Below are 24059 nucleotides of genomic sequence, written 5' to 3'. Positions count from 1 at the left end.
ACATATCTGTACAACTAAGTGCTCACCAGCAAGAGACAGCATGTGTACACCCACATTTAACATTACCCCCAGTTAATGGATAGTTTGTCAGTTATTTTAACTCCTACAGCAATTTTCATACAATTCTACAATACCAATTCTTCAGCCATTCTTTTTACATTTTCTCCAGTCAGCCCAAATTGTCCTTAAATCCCTGGAGCAACGAGACATACAATCCAGTGCCCATTGTTCAGTTATCCAAAGGAAACTGGAATCTAAACATTGCATGTGTCTCAGTCAGAATTCAGTCAACATGTCTTTGCCAAAATGCAAGCATAGAGTTCTGTACATACATATGCATTTATATCACCTTCAATATGAAGGTTTATTATGAAAGATATAATCATATTTAGCAAGAGATAAACATATTTATATTCTCTGAAAGTGGGTGGCTTGGGTTAAGAAGTCCTTTAGCAAGGCCCTCCACCCAAGACTCCACAGGTAGTGTTAAAGATAAAATACAAGTGGACTGCATCTTGCTATAATAATAAAACAGACAAACAAACACGTGGTAAAGGATAAAAATATAACTAAGCTCTGATCTTTTTTTTGTTTTTGTTTTTTTTGTTACCGGTCCATTTACAATACACTTTTTAAAACATTTTTTAAACAAGTACAACATGATGTGAAAGTTGAAAATGGTGCTCTGCTGTACATCCCTGTATGCTTCTCCCTCTAATTATTTCCACTGGTAGGTGTTTTGTTTTGTTTTTCTTCTTTTTTAATTCTTCTTCTGGAACTTATTTCTCGCCAGGTCAAGGCATCTTCATTGCACAGACTGAAGACAGGATGGGTAAAATCACACATGTTTCTAAATGCCTCACGTTTCAGTTTAAAGTTTTAACACCTTCTAGTCCACATGAAGCAGAAGTACAGTATCACTCACTTTACCACAGTTTGAAACTCTGAGAAGTTCTTTGTGTTGATGTCTGATTGTTGGTTATTTTGGTTCAAAATGGCATGAATGGTAGTTCATAACCACAACAACGGACATTGATTTCCCTTTTGTGATGAATGGATAAACAGTATCAAGTCTGGACCCTGAACTCCTGTCGTGGATTGCATGAAGTGTGACAGCTGTTAACCATGTGGTAGTGTAGACCCTGGTCTCCTGTTGTCATGATAGTGGGTTAGATTAAGACAATAGTTTCGACTCTGGCGCGTTCCGATGGATCGGGGGTCATTCGAGGGCTGCTATTTTTGTTGGTCCTTCGAATGCTGCCTGTTCCATGGCACAGCGCCTCCGGTAGTCATGCCATCGGCGTAGATGACTGGCTCATCTGCACCCTCATGGACTGGATATTAGTAAGGATTTTCTTCTGGTGGCCTGCCAGGGTCACTCCTATTCTCAGCAAGTCTCTACAGAGAAAGAAACATGGAGACAGTGGGTGAAAAGCAGGGTATTTTTGTTTCTTTCCTTTTTTTGTAGAAAAACACAGGATCTCCAATAATTTGGAGTTAGAATAGATGATCTGAATAGGAAGTGCAAACACCTGCAAGAAATCCCCCATCGCAACTCAACGAGCTCACACGGACTTAACGTCGCTACAAATGAACGCACAATTTCAGAATGGAAAGCTAGTGGCAATGAACAAAACCCACAAATTTACTAAATTAATTCCATCTCTGTGAGAAGACGCAGTAGTGCGTGTTGCTTTGAATTGCAAAGACATTGCAGAAATGCTACCAAGCCCCGAGCATATATTTTTAATAAAAAATGTTGGAATGAATTTACATTTTCAACATAATTTTGTAGACCAAGCAACATTGTTAATTAAAATGGATGAAGTGCAATATTTGTGTCTGTTGGTACCACAAGTGCTTTGAGAAATGCTGTCATGACCAGCGCTTTGAAGCACTTCACAGACAGCAGCGGCAGCAGAAGTGAAAATATGCATCTTTAAAATGTGTATATAGAGGATACACATTCATGTCTTTTTTTTTTAGAACACTGTCAACACAAAATGTTTAATTATTAGTACAGATAAGAGTTGTAATACATAGCTTGCATAGATGTACATTTTCTTACCACGGTGAGTGCGTTATTTCGTCTTACAATGTGTTGTGTTTTTAATTCCCACTGAGGCTTTAACTTTGATGCAATCACTTGAGTCACTGGGTGCATTTATGCTAAAAATACATGCACTTGACACTGAGTCATTTTATAAAAGTGTGCCCATCAAAAGCTACATTGGTCTGAAAACCCGTCATTTGCACACAAGCAGTTGAACTCACTCTGAGGTCATTTGTGCCACCAGCTGCAGGGAGGTAAAGCCTGAGTTGAGGAAGTTGTCTCTGTACTGGCTCATCTTGATGGCAGCGAGCCAGTCCTCGACTGAGCTGAAGGTGTTGACGTCGGGTATGGATCTGTCCAGCAGTGGCTGAGAGGGCCTGGTGCAGAGGAGAACACCAAGAGCAAGGCGAGGAGGAAGATGAGATATAGTTGGACTTTGATGCAATATTAAGCACAGACTTAAAGAGAAGGAGAGTAAAGCTGATACTGGTGTTTTCATGGGTGTGTGCCATAGGGTGCAAGGAAACTAGGGAGAGAGAATTTATTAGTGAATATTGGAATGTATCTCAAATATAAAGTGTAAAGGGATTCAGTATCATGAGGCACATCTGCCACTCCTTCTTTGAATGCCACACAACAAGGATTTTTCGCAGGTAATTGGTAACTGGTTGCAATTGCTTGGCTTTAAAATATGTGGAAGCCTGGAAAAAAAAAATAGTGCAGGAACCTGAAACTGACAGTTCACGGACAGACAGACCACATCCAATCTGGCTGACGCTGAGAGAAACTGTGAGGACGGGTGCCAGAGATTGTACAAAACAAGTCCAGTATTTCACAAAAAAGTAAGGAAAAAAAAAGTGCTCTGAATGTGTTCTGAATATATATGTAAATGAGGTGTTTCATTCCATTTTTTATCTTTTTGAAAACGTGTTTTGCTCCATCTTCACGGGGTAAAAAAGTGAGAGTTCCTGAAACCAGTGTTTAGGTTGGATAGGAGGGAGGAAAAGTGCAGTTTGACGCAATCAATAGCAATAAATTCATGCTTAATTCATGAGAAGATAAAATGGTGCACATATGCATGCTGGGCTCATTTGAAACAAACAGTGTGTTAAAGACTACATGCATAAGGAGAAGCGTCAGTGCGTACCTAATGTCAGTTTTTGGATCAATTTGTTTCTTACGTGTACAGATTTTTTTTTTACTCACACTGCAGGAATATTGGCTACAGCTTTGAGGCTGGCGGGGTTACGGATCATCTTATCCAGAGTACTGACGATGTCTGTGAAGCGGGGTCGCACGTTGCGGTCTTTTTGCCAACAGTCCAGCATCAGCTGGTGCAAGGCGCTGGGGCAGTCCATGGGTGGTGGCAAACGGTAGTCCTGCTCAATAGCATTAATTACCTATGAGAGAGCAGGCAACATGTTGTCGCTTACAAATGAAGATAGCTGCTAATTCCACACCATATACTGCACTTGCAGTATGTCTCTCAAACACTTAGTCAGTAAGAGTGTTTTCTACAAGCTGGTTACATTTTTTTAATAATTTGACTTATTTTATGGCTGAAACGCAATCCTGCCTCATCACAATGCAACAAGAACCCAACTGCAACCCTCCCCATATGGACACTCCCTCTGGTCAATAAAGTGACAGTTTGCATTCAGGATGATGTGCCCTTCCTCTTGACTCTATCCAATCTCATATCACTCCTATAGGACAGATTGAGGAAAGAGAGGGGACAGAGAGCAGGGGCAGTGTCACTAGAAAGGAGCCCCTGGGGGGGGGATGGGCAGATTGCATATAATTAACACTGTGAAGTACAGCCACTTGACACATGACTTTTAAAAGCTTCACAAGCTATCAGGACTCATTAAAAAGACGTTATGACAAAGAATTTAAGGGCAGTTAGAGTAAAAGACTTCTATTATATAAGTTTGATCAGAACTTGACAGAAGTGGAGTATCTTCACCTTGTTTTGTTTTCTTTGTTAGTTATAAAAGGTTTTATGTTAAATAACACATAGACAATGAGATCACTTTAGATATATTTAAAGGAAATATGCAATGTTGATTCAGTAGCTACAAAACCAGATGCTGCAAAGACTCATGATTACCAAGATTGCTGCAAATTGATGGAACCGGTGCTCACAAATATCCACATTATCCACACTGTCTGTAGATTTAATCTTTTTTTCTTTTCTTTTTTTTTTGCTTACTTGCAAGATGAAAGTCTGATGAAAGATCGTGTGTAAAAGATAGTCATTAAAAGTTAGGTGCTGCTCTGTATATCGCCAGCTCCACCCTGGAGTTGAGTGCACCTCAGCAGATTCTTGACAAATGGTGCATTAGAGAAGAGAACGCACAAGTGAGGGGATATGAGTTAGGAGGGGGTATAGAGAGGGGCTTTGATGCAATATTAAGCAAAAGGGATTTCAAGAGAAGAGGAGAAACAGAGGTTACGGTGTTTGTGTGGATAAGTGTGAGGATGCAGGATAGAGAAAGAAAGTGTGCGTGTGTGTGTGTGCGTGCGTGCGAAAATTTTTGTGAGAGTGTGTTTTAAGTGTGTAAGAGAGTGTGGACTGAGCAGCCGGACATGCTGAGTGGTGCTAGTCCCACCAGGCAGTGTTTGCTGCTGGCCCACTGAGGCAACATCTGCTGGTTTGGACGGTCCTTGTGGAGTGAGGTCCATAGAGGCCTGATGGTTGGCTAGTTGTCGCACTAAGGGAGCTAAGGAAGAGAGACCTCATAGTATGGGACTATATCCAATGGTTGCGTGTGTTTGTGTTGGTGCCTGTGAGCGTGGACGTTATCCAAGCGGACATGGGGAACAAAGCAGAGCTCTCAGCAATCATTCATTGCTCTCAAAAGCTGGCCAGGAAGGAAAGGGGATAGTGTGAGGCTGTGCCCATAATAAGTCTGCTTTCAAAGTCAGAGTCAAGGGCATCTTCAGTAATGATGCTTTGTGATGCAGGCTGATAAAAATGTGTGATTTATTACAGCTTCCTCCCTTATGAGTTACCCTTGATTGTGTATCTATAACCGCATCTGTACGGAAATGGCTGTTCAATTTAATGAGGCTGTTTATTCCGATTCAGGTTTATTCTTTGTTCTATCGGAACTCGGAGACATGATAAAACTTAACTTAGATGTTGAGTTTTTGGGAACATCTCATGAAATGAGCACTTAAAATCTTTAGTGCTGATTTTATGTTTAATTAGTACTTAACTGACTTTATGTTGTACTACACCTGCTCGTCCCAACTGACTTGAACTCCATTTACAGTGTAGTATCCTGCCCAGACATGCTTTTTCAAAATGAAATCATAATATTTAAGAAAGTATTTGTGTAGTTTTAACCACTTACATCCTGGTTGGACATGTCCCAGTAAGGCCTCTCTCCAAATGACATCACCTCCCACATGACGATGCCGTAACTCCACACGTCACTGGCCGAGGTAAATTTTCGGTAAGCGATGGCCTCTGGTGCTGTCCACCTCACTGGGATCTTCCCACCCTAAAGGAATAATAAAAAAGAGTTGAATTTCTAAGTTTAGATTACACATATTACAAAAAAATGGGCGTAGCTTTAAACCTCCATTCTTTTAAAAGGCCAACAGGGGTAATACGCGTTGTTGCAAATAGACTTCTGTTCCTCTAAACGTCTATGAGAAAATGGCTTTCTGATGTGATTTGACTTGTCTGTGGTGGGTGTGGTTCAGGAAGTTGTCTGAATCAGAAGATCAGTGGTTCGATCCCCGGCAGTCTGCACATCAAAGGTTCCTTTGATTCTGAACCCCGAGTATCCCCTGATGGATGCAACCATGTGTGTGCGCAAATATTAGATAAGGTGCTTGGATATAGAAAAAAAAGCTCTTGGATGAATGAGGCTTACAATGAAAAGCATTTTGAGCGCTCAGTCAGAGTAGAAAAGCACTATGTAGGCATATTTCAGGTCATACTATATAAAACATTTAAGTCTATTTAGTAAATTTTGGTCAATTCGAAGCTGAGAAAAGAGGATTATCCAGTATATGCTCATTGGCTACAGACTTGTGATTGACAGGTCAGTAGCCAGCGAACATGTGGTTTCACAATCTGATCTGCCACTCGCCATCAGATCCAGTTTAAACATGTCAAGACAGTGACGCAGAAAGTGCTCATCTTGAGGCATAAAAAACAGTGATGTCACAGTAGCTACATCCATCCTTTATACTGTCTATGGCTGAGATCGCTCTCTTACAAAACAATATTCTTTTCAGTTTTAGTATGTTGAAGTCAGCCACTTTCCTGAAACCCACATCAGTACTCTCAGCTGTTCTAGTCCATCCCTTTAACTCTTCATTCTCTCATCCAGCAAGTGCAGCCAAAAAACAGGGAGGATTCTGCCTCAGTATCAGCAGCATCCAACTTTCCATTTAGTATATCCTTTCTCATACTCCAGGTTTAATAAAAGAAGATAGGACCGGTTTTCTGTGCATACACCAAACATCTCTGCCTGTAATTGGGCTACCTGAGCCCCCAGGCAAACCATGCACCCTGTTGATTGAAATTGACAGCTGCTTGTTTCCCATCACACACACGTGCACACATTCACACATACAGACGCAGTGGGATAACATATGCACAGGCACAGAGAGGATTGTGCCACACACACACACACACACACACACAAACACACACACAAATCCCTGGCTGTCTCCTCATACATACACACACACACACACACACACACCTCCCACTGGACCTTCCCTTATAGCTGAGTTGAGCTTGCCACCAGTTTAATAATGCCAATTAGCTGAACCTGAGCATTTGCAGATAAGCTGCTGTTGGAAACAAACCCAGGAGAAACCTACACAGACCACCCTGTTCCCTGCTGACTTTCTAGGAACGACAGGAGAACAGAAGAACCACAGGGAGAGGCGGGTGGAGGCAGAAAAAAAAAGGGGAAATGAATAAGACACCGAAAAAAATGGTGATTTGGGGTGTTTTCATAATGCTGGCTCACAGGAAATGTTGAACAATACTAATGCTAAACAGGCTTATTCATGCATAAATGTCTGTGTTTAATTTTGGATTACAGAACACTGTCACATGGCGCTGCAAGAGGTGGAGAGGCTGACCTCATTAGCGAGCACCTCTTTGACCTTGGAGACGTTGCTGACCCTGAAAAGAGGTTTAATATCTGACCTTGAGTGGTGCTAGATGCAGAGACAACGCTCTGACTGAGAGCATCAGCCGGTGAAGAAAAAGCACTGAAGAAAGTAGACAATGCTGCAGTGTGTGGTTGCGGGAGTGTGTGACACGCACAAAATGAGAGAACAAGCAAGAAAGGAAGAGAGGAAGAGATCAATAGATGAATAAAGGCTATATAACCCCACTGACTTCAGCGCTTTTCTCATATCTCAAGACTAGTTCATATCTGAATCGTTTCATCTAAACTGAGACCCAAGGGCACTTTCTCTTGCTCTTTCTTTTCTCTTAGGGCAATCGAACTACACTGATACAGGCAAAGCATTGCCCCCTGCAAAAATATAAAATGACTCATTTTCTCCTTTTTCATCTGTCACACTGTCGGGGCCAATGCTTCACATCAATTATTTTGTCTGGACGAACATATATGAGATGAGCAATAAATGCAGAATAACACAAAAATAAAACAGCTGCTCCAAGCACAAAAAAAAAATAGCTTTCTATTACGTCCTCGCTTTGTCATTACTTGCTTACACCCTTCCTCGCTTTGTACATCTGGTCTCATGCCCCAGGACCCTGTTGGGATATGAGCTCAGTGTCGTTGGAATGGCCTGAGCAAAGACACAGGCTTCACAAGAAGCTTCCTGTGCACCTCCAATGAGACAGACATTAGTAATAACATTTCCAAGGCGGGTGAGTCAGAGGCAGCTATGCAAACCCTTAGTAATTACTGCTGTGGGCCAATGATAACTGCCAAAATCCAGCTTTAATAACATGAATTGCTGTGGAGTCCATGTATACAGGGAGGAAAGCAAAAACATAATAAAAAGCACTGGTGTATTTATTTATTTATTTTTCAGTAGAAAAAGCATTAATACCGAGGGAGACGAGTTAGAGGCGTAGCAGAAGTGATGTTGGGAATTAAAACAGACCTAATGTCAACACAAAAGTACAAATGCTTTTGCATAGCCTTGAAGCATTGGGGTGGGTGGGAGGTTGGGTGTTTGCAATACTGTGTGGGCTACTGAAAAAGGAACAAGCTGTTTTCTGTTTGCCTTGAAGTGAAATATTGCCCCTTAAGCAGATTTCACACACTCCAATTATCTTGGACAGTTAACTGAGAATCTGTGTGTAGATGAGCCAAAATGCACAGCAAGATTTGCACCTGCACAACGTCTAGGCCTTGACGATACCAAGTGATACTCCCTCGGTAATAATAAAAAAAACACAACAACAACAATAAAAACAAAACAAACTGGGTGACATTCAGTGCCTGAATTCCTGGGAGGTTTGAGTCTAGCTTGTAATAAATAAGTAAGCCGCCCTCGTATTGTGTTTTTTCTTCTGTTTACTAAATTTGATCACATCAAAATTTTTGCTTTCTTTCTTGTTTTTTTTTCCCTCCCCTCCTTTTGGTTATTTTAACGATTGTAGCTCACGCAGCAAGCCATTTTTGCACACATGATTCCCTTCAGCATACCTCGAACAGACTTTGCCATACATTATGTCACCAGAGTAAGATTAAAGTAATGTGACTGGTTTCCACCTGGTTGTGGCTGCCTGTGACAGGTTGTGACCAGCTTTGACAAGCTAGTGATGTGTTTGAAGTGCATCTGTAAAGGAGATGCGCCATGGCTGTCAGCAGAGAGGTATCATAGCGAGACAAGCATGTTCTCATGACAGCTAGGTCTTAAAGATAAAGGATAAACATTTGGTGGTCAGGTAATGTGTGTACTTATTGGTGTCTGTTATGGTCCCCTGGCTCAGCAATATCAGTGTGTGTGTGTGTGTGTCTAGATAGTAGGATATGAAACACCTGTCATGTCTTTGCAGCAGCTCAGGATACGAACCACCAACATGCCAGATAGCTTCATGTAGACTGTCACTGACATGGTGATGCAGAAATGAGTAAAATCTAGAACACATATACCTGTCACAGCACAATCAACAGTCACCACTAATATGCAGCAAAATTGCAGATAAGCTTACCGGAATTTAGAGAAAAGAAAGCCCAGTGTTTTGCCTTTTTCACTTGTCTTTTTTCACTTCACAGAAGCTATTTAGAGATTGTAAATAAACTTTCTCCTTCATGTGGAAGACAAATATGTAGAGCTCCCTCTCCGTGTTTTCTTTTCTCCCCCATTCCCTTTTTTCCTTGCCTTTACTCCTCCAACTTCGCTAATCCATTTCCAAACAATGCACACTGAAATGGACTTGAGCACATTTACTTAGGCTGGAGAGAGTGCTCCATCAACATTGTTTTAATGAAATCCTGAGAGCAACGATCTGCCCTGGATGTCTGCCCAAACAGATGAAGAAAGAAGAGCGAAGGAATGGAGAGGAAAGGGGCAGAAAGAAAGAGTGACACAAAGAGACGGAGAGAAAATAGAACAAGAAATTAAAAAAAAGAAAGAAAGGAAAGTGGGTTGGTGACTCAGATGTTGGTTTCTCAGATCCCCATGGGAATGTCTGATGGAGGGTAGGACATAGGTCTTTATGTACAATGAGGTAATGCAAATCTTGAGGGAAGCATATTTCAGAATGCACTCTCTAAAGATCCCAAATAGGCTGGCATTCAACAACAATCTCCTTCTGCTGTCAGATTTAATTTAGTAAATACATTTTAAAATGTGTCCAGTAAAGCAATAAAGAACAGATAGTGTACGATTTTAATAATGTATAACTCTAAATAAACCAATATAACATCTATCCAAACTCTAAGCCAGTGGATTTATAACTTTAGGTATCCTATTTATTGTTTTAAGCTATCAAATACATTTATGTAAAACAAACATAATATTTTAATTTTATAACTAGTCATAACAGTTGGAAAACATTTGTAATCAAGAGTGTTTATGCTTCAATTATCCTGAAGGTGGATATAAACGCCTTTAAATATAAACTTAGCACGCATATACGTGGACCTAAAACAGCTGTTTAGGCTGTCAAAGCTTCGCAAGTTTTTGTTTTTCCCAGCTATACGCCTACAGTGCTATAAAACTTTGTGTGCGCCTTAGTAACACAACCATAGGATCTGTTTCTGTGTAATGCATTCAAGTTGTCTTTCTTTACTGCATCTATAGCAGAGGAAATAATTCCCCCGCTGAGTTTGTTAGTTTGCTCACTTATAATGAAATGAACACTATCTAATTTTTATAGGAGTTTCATTTTAATGGAGAGAGACAGAACATCAACCAAAAATCCAGAAAAAAAAACCAAATTACATAGAAGTTTTAACTTGAATTGTATGTCATTGAGCGAAATAAATATTTCATCCCCAAGCAAGACATGACTCGGTGGTGAAACCCTTGTAGCATTTCTTGTAGTTGGTCACCAGGTTTGCACACATCTCAGGAGGGATTTTGGCCCACTCCCCTTTACAGACACTCACTAAATTATTTGGCAACTCAAAGCTTAACCTCCATCCACAGGTTTTCTATAGGACTGAGGTCTGCAAGCTGGCTATGCTAGTTTATGACCTCAACGTACTTCTGTGCCACTCCTTTGTTGTCTTGGCGGTATGTTGTGAGTCACTGTCATGTGGGAATACCTATTCATGACCCTATTCAATGTTCTGGCTCAGGGATCGACGTTCCGGGATTCTGGGTGGGTTATGGGGGACAGAATTCCACTTCACTGCTTGTCATTTCATTCATTGACATGCAAGTCAATTTATCACTTCAACACAACACTTTTTTGTGTTGTTTTGTTTTTTTGTTTTTTTTTTGGGGGGGGGGCATTCTGGCTCATTTCATTAAAATTAAACTACCATAAAAATGAGAAACTGTTCATTTCCTTATAAATGAGCAAGCTCAAAAATTCAGAAAGGGATCAAGTCAAACCACTGTAATAGAATATAGAGGAAATCCTTTCAGAGAAAAAATAATTAATAACTGTACTTTCTGTAGTTTTATTTTCTACTGTATGTCCTTTTGACTTTTTACTCCTTTAATTGGTAATGTTCACCCTGCATCAGTAGCATTTTGCATTACGCTAAACTTACAGGCCTCGGCATATCTAGCATCTACTGACACGATCAAATTAACCCGAGCAAGTATCTCATTTTGCCTGTACTACTCTATGCTCATATTAGAAATTAACCTTTGTCCCAGAAATCTTTTTGCAGGATGCAAAAAATAGACAATTATACCCTCAGATGCACTTGCAGTTTTATCAAATTGTATCAAATCCTGAGCATGACAGCATATTTTAATGCTACTGGGATTTTACAAAATAAAGTGCATTTAATGAGGACAATATCAAATAATTATAGTCAACATCACTACTTTTATAGCACACCAGCAGAGATGGCGTTGCTTTCACTGATTTGAAAGGATTCAGGATTCAAAATAGAAATTTTTACTCAGATGCAAACACAGTCAACCAGCCACAGATGGCGAACATCAGATGGTGTCCATCTTTTACTAACTCTGGAAAACATGACAGAAGATCTAAATCACAGCAGAGTGTTTTGTATGCACACTCACTCTTTGATGTGTAGACCTGGTATGGATCATGTTTCTAATTACAAAAAAAAGGGTCTGCTCAACATTAACATACTTTTGCTGCTAAATTAGTCCCAAGACTGAGCGAATGCAGCTCTATCATCTAAATAAAAGTAGCCATGAAATAGCTTAATTAATGAAATACAAAAAAAGACATGAACAAACCAGCAGAATTAAGTGGGATGTTTAGGATTCTGTGACACATCATTGGCTCAGTTCCTGTTAGCAGTGTCTCCAGCTTGACAGGTGACTTAAATGGAAAGTGAGTCAGGGATCTGCTTGGTCACTGCACTGGTAATGTAGAGGTAGGGAATCAATGACTGAAACCGGCGTCTCAAAGTACAGGACTGTGCAAAAGTCCTGAGTCACGTCTCATTTGTTGATTTTTTTTCCAAGGAGCCAGACTTCATTCAAGTCAGTCAAGCATTTAAAAAGTCACTTGAGGAATAAACCAGTGTTGCGTCTACACATAACAGACAACTTACTAACTTTAAATTGTATCTTTAGACACTTTTTACAGCAGCAGCCTGCCACTAAACCACAATTTCTCCCCATTTCTTTTGATGGATCCATGAAAAATGTCAAACTGACACAGGACCTGAGAGATGTACCTGGACCTTCAAGTGATCCATCTACTGTTTGATGAAGCCTCATCAGAAATGGTCTCAGTGGAAGGGTGGCTGTTAAAAAGCAATTTTTAAGGAAGAAAAGGCTCAGGTATGCCAATTACTTATTATTGTATTTCCATGTATATTTGCACGTTTCAATAAATTGCTGAATCTACTTCCCAATTTCCTAACAAAATACACAAAAATGAGGGAATAATCAAAACTTTTTCACAGACCTGTACAGTGTGTGCTTAAAGGATAGAAGTGAACTTGACAAAGTACAAAAAATAAACCAGAAAGAAAGGTGGAAAATGGTGCTTAGCATTTGATGCATGACACAAAAATCTAAACGAAAGTGCATTTGTTTACTTTTGGCCTGGCCAATATGGATATGTTCCCATTTTACTGTTTGTTTACCCTGTCCCCTCACTCCTAGCGCATAAATATTTCACTAGAAGTGGAATAGACAAGCCAAAAAAAAAAAGAGTGCATGGGCCCGAGGCCAGCAAGAGTGGTAAAGGATGCAAATAGAATACAGACAAATGACAGAAAAAACAGCGCTGTCCACATAGTGTGAGCGCTCGAGTGGAGCTGAGAGAATGTCACTCAGGTCACAGGGATTTGACGGATGAGCTTTGTTACTGGCTCTGTGTGACCTCGCCTTTCAACCTCTCTCAGCTTCAATGACACAAGAAAACGCACCCATGTGCACACACATGCACAGAGAGAGAGAGAGAGAGAGAGAGAGAGAGAGAGAGAGAAAGACCCTTAGGAACACATGTATATCTAAGAACATGGCACAAACACACACCTCTAAACACACACTTGCCAGCTTAGGCACAACATACAGTGTGCATCATGTGACATGCAAGCCAATGACAGCCTTCCCACATTGTCAGCTGAGGCACAAGCAAAAGAATTCCTGACCCATACCTACCCTCACTGCTACCCTATGGGCATGAACTTTAAATAGAAAGGGTAACTTTGTCACGGCGAGTGAGATGAGCCGTGTGGAAAATAAAGGAGGATCCAATCGCAGGCACTTGTACAGGTGTGAGGGTGGTTTATTAAACACAAAAAAAGGAAATGGACAAACGGAGCAAAGCCTAAACTAAACTGGGAACCAACTGACTATAGAACACGAACCTAGACATGAATGAGAGCGGGCGGAAACAGATGACGGTAGACTGCAGAGAAACACACAGATGAAGCATGGTGGAAACACAGACGGACCAGCAACTACAAACACAGAAGACACGACTTAAATACACTCAGAAAATCACAGGGAGATTACACACAGGTGGGAGACACAGCTGGGAATCATTAACGGGACGAGAGGTAAAACTGAACACACTCACATGAGACGCAGACAATAAACAGGAACAAGAAACCATCACACTAAGACGCAGACTCGACATTGAGAGACAGACAGAAAATGACACATGGAACTAGACATACTAAGCAGACACAACCGAAGAACAAATCCTAAACACAAATAAACAGAAACATGAAACCCTAATAATAAACATAATCGACATCATCAACACAACGAGAGAATAAGAAAACAATCCCTGATGGAAAATTAAACCAAAGCATTATAAACTCAAAATACTGGGTAGAAACTGACCCAGAACCGTGACAAACTTAAGGTTATGTATATAACCCCGGTTCTCTGAGTAGCATGAGTGAGTGTCTCACTATGGGAACGCCTCCTGCGTGACCTCATCAGAAGCTCAAATACCATATATAGGGGGCCAGTGCCTCCCTATATAATAGGCTGACATAGCGTCAGATGTCATTCAAAACAAGCCCACCTCTTCCTCGCTTCCATAGCAAGGAGGGCAGTCTGGTGAGACACTCACTCATGCTACTCAGAGAACTGGGGTTATATACATAACCTTAAGTTCTCTTTCATAGCATTTGTTTCGTGTCTCACTATGGGAGAAATACTGACTTCCGGATTGACAGGCATGCCTGTTAAGAAGACAACTGTCATCAACAGCACTTGACAGCACTTTAGCCCATGAGGTTGCCAGACCTCTAGTGGAATGAATCAGAATCAGAATACTTTATTAATCCCGAAGGAAATTAGGGAATGCGCATGCAAGCCAGCAGGGGGCTAAAGGCCCCTGCTAGTATAGGCCAGGGCAATTGCTCCTACTATCCAATGGGAGAGGCGCTGTTTAGACACAGGCTTTCCCATATGTGGTTTAGCCCAGGACACGAACAGCTGGTCACTTTGTCTGACACTCTGGGTTCGGTCCATGTAAATGCGCAGAGCACTGACTGGACACAAGGTATGCAGCCGCTGTTGCTCCTCTGAGGAGAAAGGTGGTGGGCAAGAGGCCGGCAGTTCTATAGGGGAACGTGTGCCGACAACCTTCGGGACAAAGGCAGGGTTGAGCCGCATACTGACCCTCGTATTATCCGAGGAGAACTGAATGCATGACTGATGCACTGAGAGAGCGTGGATCTCTCCTACACATTTAGCAGAAGCTAAAGCAATTAATAGAGCCGTCTTCAAGGACAGAAATTTTAACTCAACCTGTTCCAGGGGTTCAAATGGGCAACAGGAGAGTGCAGCCAGGTCCCACGATGGAGCCAACGGCCTAGATGTAGGCAATTTACGCCGTGCGCCCTTCATGAAACGGCATATTAAGGGATGCTGGCCAACAGTCTTCCCCTCAAAACCAATATGGCAGGCTGAAATTGCTGCCAAATACACCTTGATGGTGGAGAAGGCTTTACCCTTATCAATGTATGTGATTCTACACACCAGCTTTCAAACACACGCCACTTGTGCTCATATAGCGTCCTAGTAGACGATGCTCTAGAACACTGAATAGTATCGATAACACTATGAGGGAGCCCCACTGTGTTCAGGTTAAACCACTCACGGGCCAAGCCCATAGAGCTAGCCTCTCTGGGTGGGGGTGGAGTATTTCCCACCGTGCCTGACACAGGAGGTCTCTGCGTACTGGTAACGGCCAAGGTGGGCCACACAGCTGCTGAAAAATCTCCGCCAGCCAGTGCTTCCCTGGCCAGTGTGGGGCTATCAGGATCATATAGTGACTTCTCTCCCTCACTCTGGCCAGAGTTGGAGAAATGAGGGCTACTGGGGGAAAAGCATAGAGGAGGGTTCTCGGCCACTCGTGAGCTAGAGCATCCACCCCGAGTGGAGCTCTCTGATCGTGCAGCGAGTAAAACAGGGGACACTGAGCATTCTCCCTGGATGCATAAACGTCCACGGTCGCCTGACCAAATCGCAGCCAGATCTGCTTCACCACCTCTGGGTGAAGCTTCCAGTCCCCATACAGCGGGTTGGAGAGAAGATCTGCTCCAAAGTTCAAGATCCCCGGCACGTGAGTTGCTCTCAGTGACAGCAGGTGGACACTGCTCCAGACTATCAGTCTGTGTGCCAGTGTGTGTAACTTGGGGGACCCCAGACCCCCCTGTCTGTTGATGTAGGCCACAACAGTGGAATTGTCCGACCCCACTAAAACATGATGACCTCTCAGCCAAGGGAGAAAGTGTTTTAGCGACAGGTGAACCGCCAGCAGTTCCATACAGTTTATGTGGGTGGAGAGCATGTGAGGGCCCCATTCCCCATTCACTGTTCTGCCCTCGTTGGTGGCCCCCCAGCCCGAAAGAGAGGCATCCTTGGAAATCACCTTCCTGGCTGAAACTGCCCCCATGGCAATGCCCTGAGACAAGAAACCTGGCCTCTTCCACTCACGGAGAGTGAGTGAACAGTCTGCAGAGACTCTCACGCGATGGTGGCCGTCTCGGTGAGGGTCCAGTCCCTGCGAGCCCACCCAGCGCTGAAAGCCTCTCATGTGCAGGCGTCTCAGTGTTATCACCACTAGAGAAGAGGCCATCAGACCGAGCAGCCTCTGGCACTGTTTGAGGGTCACTGTGTTGCCTCTGCGAAACAGTGCTAGGGATGACCGTATGGCCGCTGTACTCTCTGGGGACAGAAAAGCCCTCACCCGGAGGGAGTCTAGGCTGAGCCCTATGAAAGTAATGCATTGAGTTGGCGTCAATGTGCTCTTTTCCACGTTTATCTGGAAACCCAAACTCTCCAGATGGTGTATGAGAGCATTTGTGTGACAAGTCGCTCCCTGGCGGGTTGGGGCTGCCACCAGCCAGTCGTCGATGTATGTGGCCACCCGAATGCCTTTTTCCCTGAGCGGGGCCACTGCTGCCTCGGTGCATTTCACAAACACCCTTGGGCTCAGTGAGAGACCAAAAGACAGGACTACAAACTCGTATGCTATCCCCTGAAAAGCAAATCTCAGATACTTTCGGTGTGGGGGATATATGGGGATGTGGAAATAAGCATCCCTCAGGTTGATTGATGTGAACCAGTCGCCCGCTCGTACAAACCGTAGCAGCCAGGCGTGAGTCAACATCCTGAACTTGTATGTCCTTAATTGCCGGTTCAGGGCACGGAGATCCAGAATGGCTCTCATTCCCCTCCCCCCTTTCTTTGGCACAAGGAAATACCTTGAATGAAATCCGCTGTGCATTTCCTCAGGAGGGACAACTCTTATAGCTCCTTTGTCTCTCAAGGTGGAAATTTCCTCCAGGAGAAAACTGGCAGACTCGCCCAGAGCACGAGAGTAAACGATTTCTTTGAAATGTGGTGGAGCGACATTGAATTGCAGCCTGTAGCCCTTTTCCAATGTCCTCAGCACCCATGCTGACAGAGTGCAGGTGGCCCAGCTCTTCATGTGGAGAGACAGAGGGCTCACTGGCCACTCCACCGAAGATGGGCCCCTTGTGATTGCAGCGGGAAACATACGCCATTTCGGTGTCCCGTCACCTCTGTCACAGGCGAGCGAGGTGACGGGCTCATCTGGATCATCACAGCTGTGGAAACGCAAGTCTCCACGGGCTGCGTTATGGCAGACGTTGCTCTGTTTTTCAGCATGTTTGATTTTTTTCATGTGTTTTGCAACACTCGACAGCGCCCTCGGCAAACTGCCTGGATGCACGTGTCGGGGCTTTTTTAATACAGAATGCACAAAAGAAGTGCTTGTGAAACAACACTGCGAACTTTGGCTCTCTTTCCCTCTGGCGGGTCCGGTGACAGGAACGCCGGCCCGAGTTAAGCACTCTGTGTGGAACATGTCCCGTTGAACTTGCTCTGGAACGGGGCTGGGAGGCGGCAGGGCAGCCCATGAAGGGGGGAAACAGGGTTCGCTCCCGCCTAGAGGAGAGGCTGTCAGGCCGGCCGGTTCTTCCTCCTCACGATCGCGGCAGCGGGGGGAGGAGGAGGGGCTGCTTGAGGTCTGACCTGGGAGACTGTTTCCGAGTCCATGGATTCTTAGGGGCCCCGGCAGCCTGAGGGGCTGCATGCGTCTTAGGCACTTTGGGAATCCTGAAAGCGGGGACCGGGCGAGACGCTGCCTGCGTGAATGACTGGCGCGGTGCTGCTGGGGTGGCGTGCTGGGCCCTCCTCGGCAGGGAGTGTTTCAGAGCCTCATCATCTCTCTTTTTCTCCTCACATCTCTTCAGCATGGATGTAACAGCTGCACCAAAGAGACCTTGAGGGACGACAGGGGTGTCGAGGAGTTCCTCTTTCTCCTTGGTTGTCAGGTTGGTGAGGCCGAGCCAGCGTGCTCGCTCCTGAAGAACCATGAGGCCCATGGCTCTCCCAGTAGCCTGTATGGCTACCTTGTGGAGGCGGAGGACGTGGTCAGTTGTAACGCAGACTTCTGGTTTAATTGTCATGTCCTCTTCTAGCTCAGCTTGGTAAGAAGTCATTAGCATAGAGGAGGCGTTGTGGGCTCTTACTGACAGAGCCGCTGCCTTGTAGCACTTATCTGTGAGGCTAGACTGGAAGTGGTCTGCTTTGGAGGGGAGAGATGGGGCCGATGAGGACAGAGACGTCTTCGGGTGAAGATGGCTCGCTACCAACGGCTCCACTTGTGGCATCTGGCGGAGGCCGATAGACTCCATCCCCTCACAATCCAGCAGGGAGCTCCCCATGATGGGGTGTTTCTCGATGTAAGGTTTTGCTTTCCATGTCACCACTATCTCATCGAGTAGCTCCGGGAAAACAGGCAACACATGCTTCCCCCGTCTTTTCCGCCTTCGGCAATTTCTTTCCGTCAAAACGAGATTTTACAACCTCTGTTTGTATGGCGGAGAATATTGCTATTCCTCGCTAACGTGGGGTGAAAAGTGTTGCTACTTTTCTACAGGTATTGCTACCTAATGTGTAAAACCGCTAGCGTCGAAGGGTATTGCTACCTGATGGTGAAGCTAGAGGTACCTTTATTAGCAAAGTGTTGCTACTTCGCTTTCGGAAAATATTGCTACTTCTCTGGGTAAAAGTATTGCTACTTGGCACCAGCACTAGCTACAGAACAGTATTGCTACTGCTTGTATGCTAGTGGACAACTGAAAAGCTGGGAACAAAGCGCCCGGCGACCGAGTTGTTCACTCGAATCTGTGGACAGTTTAGCTTTAGCACAGTTGTCTACAGGCTTCTGTGAGAAGCGAGAAGAGGTTTTTGAATGACATCTGATGCTATGTCAGCCTATTATATAGGGAGGCACTGGCCCCTCCTGACATGGGCGTCACCTAGCCAGCCTGTAAGGACTGGCGTAATGGTATTTGAGCTTCTGATGAGGTCACGAAGGAGGCGTTCCCATAGTGAGACACGAAACGAATGCTATGAAAGAGAACACCACTTGCCTAAGCTGTTAGGCGTCACATGCTGCACTTGCAGACCCAATTAAGAAAATATATCCCAATATATGCTGGAGTGGGGGGGCTAGGAGGAGGAGTTGGCCGTCCGACTTGGGTCCGGAATGTGGGTACACACTGGCTCACTCCTTGGCAGCTGCTTATCAGGGCCTGGGGCCTGGGGCCTGGGGCTCACTCGGGTCACTTCGGAGGTGGGGTGCCCCCGGCCTCTCGGCCTGGGGCTCGGTCACTCAGGCACAGCTGGCTGCCGGCGGAGCTCACGGGCACGTCACTGCAACCCCCCCTTGCTTCTGCTCCGTGGCTGCTGAATGACCCCTCATCTAGGACTCTCCTCAGCTCTTTCTGGGACAGTGGCACGGCTGCCCCTCTGTTGGTCTCTTGTGTTCTGGGGGCCTCTGGAGGTCTGGAGTTTTGATCTCCTCCATACCTGCTTCATGCCCTGGAGGACGGGGCAGTGGCCCCCCACACCCTCTAGCAGATCATTACATGAAGGAACCTTTTAAAAAAACAAGCGCGTCCATGCTCACAGGTGTACACACGGGTGATCACACACACAAACTACACCGTTTTTGGCTCCTACCTCAAAGCACACTGGGCTGTCGATCTTACGTGCTGCACAATAATGTTTAATATTTAGTATTTACTGTCATATTCCCATATATCATTGTGATGTTGTTTATTCTATTACTCTCGTTTTCTTCTGCTTGTTTTCTTTTTTCTTTCTCAACAGGTGATCCAGGTGATTGATATATGTATTTTTTTTTTCTGCTTATTCTGTTGGTTTGTGTTTTTTGCCCTTCTCCCCCGTCCCTCCTCTCAACTGTTTTTCTTTCCCTCTTTCTCTCTCCCTTTTCTTTCCCCCAGTCAAGTCTGTCCCGTATTCAGCAAGTGAAAATAAAATAAATAATAAAAGGTGAATCAAATGGACCATTACGGCAAAGCTGGGATGGTCAATTTGGTAAAGAAAATCCGTTGGGCATCTTTCTTCGCCTTTAGACAATAATTCTGATGGCAAAAGAGCCAAACGGGACAGGCAAAAAAAAAAAAGAAAAGAAAAGAAAATATATCCTTGTGCACAAGCTGCACACAGATAAAAAATTGTAAATACACAAGTGATGCATGGAATGATAAACTTTTTTTATGGATTGGAATAGTGACTAAATGCCTTGCTTGTTTGCTAGGTTAGCAGGGTTACTCATATTGCATCACGACTTGAGATGAGCCAGTTGGTTTTTTTTTAAACTCGTGCAGTCGAGTATATAAAATCTGCACTGAAACAAACACAATAAAGTCATAGCTGCAAGGAAGCACACAATCTTTTAGAGTCCTTAAATCAGTTAGCCTGCATCACCTTAGTAAGACCAGAGTGGCTAAGGTATTGTCCTGTGAGCCTAATTAATTATGACTTTGGTGAGCAGCCAACAGAGAGGGAGGACAGCCTCCTTCTGTCTGAAACTCCACAACACTGCTCCAGACTGAACCCGCGTCCAGGGTTAACACAATTACCAGCATGTCCTCCCAACCATACATCCAACATCACACCACAGGCACTGTAATTGGTGTGCTTAGAAATGCAGGCAAAAATTAGAAAAGCAGCAGAGGGAAAGAGGTGATTAATTTGATAGAGGAGGAGGTTGGTGCCGATGTAAATCACTGCCTGTCAGTGCAATTTAATTTACGAATTTCCTTCAGCCTTGTCTGCGATGCCAGCCTTGCTCGCTGATTGTTTAGCATCAGGTCATCACTAAAGAGGTCATGGAGTGAAGGGCATGAGCCATGCTTTCCTTAATTACAACATAGAACACCCCCCCCCCCCCGTAGCATGTATGCATAGATGCCCCCTAAATCACAGGTTAAACTGAACCAGGAGGACATGAAAGTGTGGCAACATCAGCTAGGCTTATGAAGTGCCTGCGATCTGATGAGAAAGTACTTTCGCTTTTATTTAATCATTTAACTGGCACATTAACAGAATACGCCTCCCAGACATGTCGATAAAACTGCTCTCTTGACTCTTGATTTAAAAACAAAAATCAGCTAAAACCCAAGATTTCCTCTGAATCCCTATGCTAATAAATGAGGACTCAGTATAAAAGTGAAGCACAGCCAAAGCTTCGATATGCTTGTTTCAAACTCTCTATCAGTTAAAAACACACCATCAAAAAAACCAGAGTGTGTTAACATCACAACATCTCCCAAGGTTCAGACTTCAAAACTCACCTTGCTCTATGTACTTTCCAGATAATGCCCTCAAGGAGAGTTTGGAAAGTTTGCAATAAACAACATCAAAATACGGACCGCAATCTATAATCCATTCCCCATCTTTTACACACTGGTTTATTAGTAAAGCTCAGCAGCGCAGACAACAGAAGTGCTGCTCCTCTTTGTTGCTAAATAATACCCATTCAGCAAGGTTTAGCTATAGGGTCAAGCATACAAAGCAGGTTACTCCTGGGGAGCAATTAGCTCTCAGTCACACCAATGTGTGGTCATATCTCCTCTGACTTATATCTGCCACATCACTCTTATTGCCACTCTCACAAATCAGCAACCATGCTCCAACCAATCAATGGCTTACCTTGGGCTTGCTTTTTATGCTTTTCCTGTTTATAAATAATAATTCAGGAGAAAAGCAGCTTCGGCATAATGCAGGCACTAAGGAAGACAGGAAAATGAACAGGGGACTGTGTGTTGTCTAGTACTGTTTTGTTTCTTCACCTATATTTAGATGAATGCAGATTATTTTGAGAACTCTCCTTTTCATACCTACACCGACTCACAGGCTATTTGACTGGTTGCTTTAGATCTCAAGTTCTGCATGTGTTGAAATACCTATGAACCTGATCCTAAAAATATGCCCCTTTTGATAGTGTAATATATTCAGATTGCATTCATATTTATTCGTAATATATGCCCCCCCCATCACAAAGCTCTATATTCAGATTGTATACAATGAATCACTTTCAGCAAGAAACCCCAAGGCGGTGTTATGAAGCAAGTTAAAATCCCTGTTCACAGGTAACACTGTTAAAATGGGCTGTGCAGAGCCACTTGAGGCCGTCAACTCAAAATAAGAAGCAGACAGGTAAAACACAGGACACGGCTCACTGAAATCCAAAGTAAAATAAAAAGTACAGCAAAAAAAGGTATGGGTAGTGCAGATACACACACACACACACACACACATCTCTCTCTCTCTCTCTCTCTCTCTCTCTATATATATATATATATATATATATATATATATATATATTAGGGGTGCAACGATACTCGTATCGATATTGAACCGTTTGATACAGTGCTTTCGGATCGGTATGCATATGTATCGAACAATACAAATTTTTTAATTTATTTTATCAACTTTCCTTCTGATGGTGCTGTCTGTGTTGAGCGCTCAGTGGATCTGCGCTCGACAGTGCAGCCTAGGCGGAGTAGTCGAACACAGATTCACTGAGCGCAGGGCAAGCTAGCGAGACAGAAGTTAAGCTCTCATTGCAACATGGCAAATTGAACCTCCCCCACCCTCATTCAGATCTGGCGTTTGGAACTATTTTGGTTTTCATGTTAAGTATGACCCTGAAGGTAAGCGCGTCATGGACAAAAGTAAAACAGTATGTTGGATGTGCCACGCAACGCTCAATTACATGGGTGGGAACTAGTGGTTAGCGCAGTTAGCTCGTTAACGTGTTGGTCGTCCAGCCCCACGCACGGTGCGATAGCTCGTTAACGGAGATTTGCCATGTTGTGGCGTTAACGTCATTTCAACGAGATTAACGCTGACAGCACTAGTGGGAACACAACGAATATGACTGCACATTTACTCTGACATCATCCTAGTGCAAAGACAAGTGGAAGCAGACAAAAACAACAAGCACGCATGCTACAAACTTTACCCGAGTCATTTAGACAGCTGTTAGCACATGAGTCTCCTTATGGGGACCTGATATGTTTAATATGCTGCTGAGAATATAGCACAGAAGAAGCATATAGTATAGCTTTTATTTTGGAAAGAGACATTTCTCTGTAATAAACTCTCTTTTCCAAAGATGAGTGATTTCTTGATCAGATAGATTTATTTTTTTATTACTTTGTTGTTTCAGCAACATAAATTTAAAAACTGTACTTTTGAATTTATAATTTTAATAAATGACAAATTAAAAAAGCATGAACATTTTTTTTGTATCGAAAAAATATCGAACCGTGACACCAAAGTATTGAACCGAACCGAACCGTGAATTTTGTGTATCGTTGCACCCCTAATATATATTATATATATATATATATATATATATATATGTAGTGTGTGTGTGAGTGTTAATAACTGACTGATCCTTGAAACATGCACATCAGCCGTAGCAAGCAGAGATACACACGTGCATGCTTGTGGATGTCCACATGGTGCCTTATATGCTCCTACACACACACACACACACACACACACACACACACACACACACACACTCACTCAACTAAATCCCAGCACACAACCTAAGGCATGTCAGGAGTCCTAATGACCTACGCCGTGTGTTTGCAAGGGTGTAAAAGTGTGTTATGAATTAGAAAGAGGAGAGGCAGAAGATGAACTAACGATGGCTGCTAATAATTACAGATCTGTAGCGTGGAGGAGTTAATGAGGAGCCAAAGCCTCCCATGATGCTCCAGTAATAATGAATGAGGAGTGAGAGAGTGGAAAGAGGGCGAGAGAGAGAGTAGGGTGGGAGATGTCAGTTTGAGAGGCTGCAATGCCCTTTGGTTTCTCTGCACTCTGGGCATGCCAACGAGAGAGCCTTCCCAGAGGAGACTTGTCTCCACACTAATGAAGATGTGACAGACCTCCGGTCCGTGACTTGCAGGGTATAGGGAAGAGTGGAAGGAGGATGAGGAAGCAAAGAGTGACAGCTCATATAAAATGAAAGGCGCTGAAAAGGTGAAAGGTTTGCAAGACCTTCAAAAAGAGTGAGACATTGTCAGTAGCAAAACTTATTAGACTG

General features: G+C 43.6%; 2 protein-coding genes across 4 annotated transcripts in view; both read right to left on the bottom strand.

Moving 5' to 3' along the window:
• Nucleotides 1–462: 462 nt before the first annotated feature.
• Nucleotides 463–24059, bottom strand: part of ephb1 (EPH receptor B1) — a 161067-nt gene continuing 137470 nt past the window's right edge. For both annotated transcript variants that reach the window (XM_085139261.1, XM_085139260.1), the window contains exons 13-16: nucleotides 5413–5562; nucleotides 3260–3453; nucleotides 2275–2430; nucleotides 463–1398 (exon numbers count right to left, since the gene is read on the bottom strand). In XM_085139261.1, the coding sequence (XP_084995387.1) occupies nucleotides 1290–1398; nucleotides 2275–2430; nucleotides 3260–3453; nucleotides 5413–5562 (609 nt within the window). In that variant the 3' untranslated portion in view covers nucleotides 463–1289. The remainder of the gene's footprint in view (nucleotides 1399–2274; nucleotides 2431–3259; nucleotides 3454–5412; nucleotides 5563–24059) is intronic.
• LOC146497812 (uncharacterized) lies at nucleotides 13366–19182 on the bottom strand. 2 transcript variants are annotated; one of them, XM_085139263.1, is made up of 2 exons: nucleotides 15311–19182; nucleotides 13366–14659 (listed from the first exon to the last, which is right to left on the bottom strand). In XM_085139263.1, the coding sequence occupies exons 1-2, from the start codon at nucleotides 17709–17711 to the stop codon at nucleotides 14586–14588; spliced, it is 2475 nt and encodes an 824-aa protein (XP_084995389.1). In that variant the 5' UTR covers nucleotides 17712–19182; the 3' UTR covers nucleotides 13366–14585. The 2 variants fall into 2 exon arrangements, with proteins under 2 accessions (XP_084995389.1, XP_084995388.1); XM_085139262.1 differs by having other exon boundaries at nucleotides 13366–18570; nucleotides 18610–19182.

The sequence above is a fragment of the Neolamprologus multifasciatus genome, chromosome 18, assembly GCF_963576455.1.
Source record: "Neolamprologus multifasciatus chromosome 18, fNeoMul1.2, whole genome shotgun sequence".
Lineage (NCBI taxonomy): Eukaryota > Metazoa > Chordata > Actinopteri > Cichliformes > Cichlidae > Neolamprologus > Neolamprologus multifasciatus.
This window is presented reverse-complemented; position numbering and strand designations above follow the sequence as displayed.

Coding starts and splice junctions, on each gene's coding strand:
- LOC146497812 (XM_085139262.1), bottom strand. CDS start 17,711: ATGCAGCCCCTCAGGCTGCCGGGGCCCCTAAGAATCCATGGACTCGGA.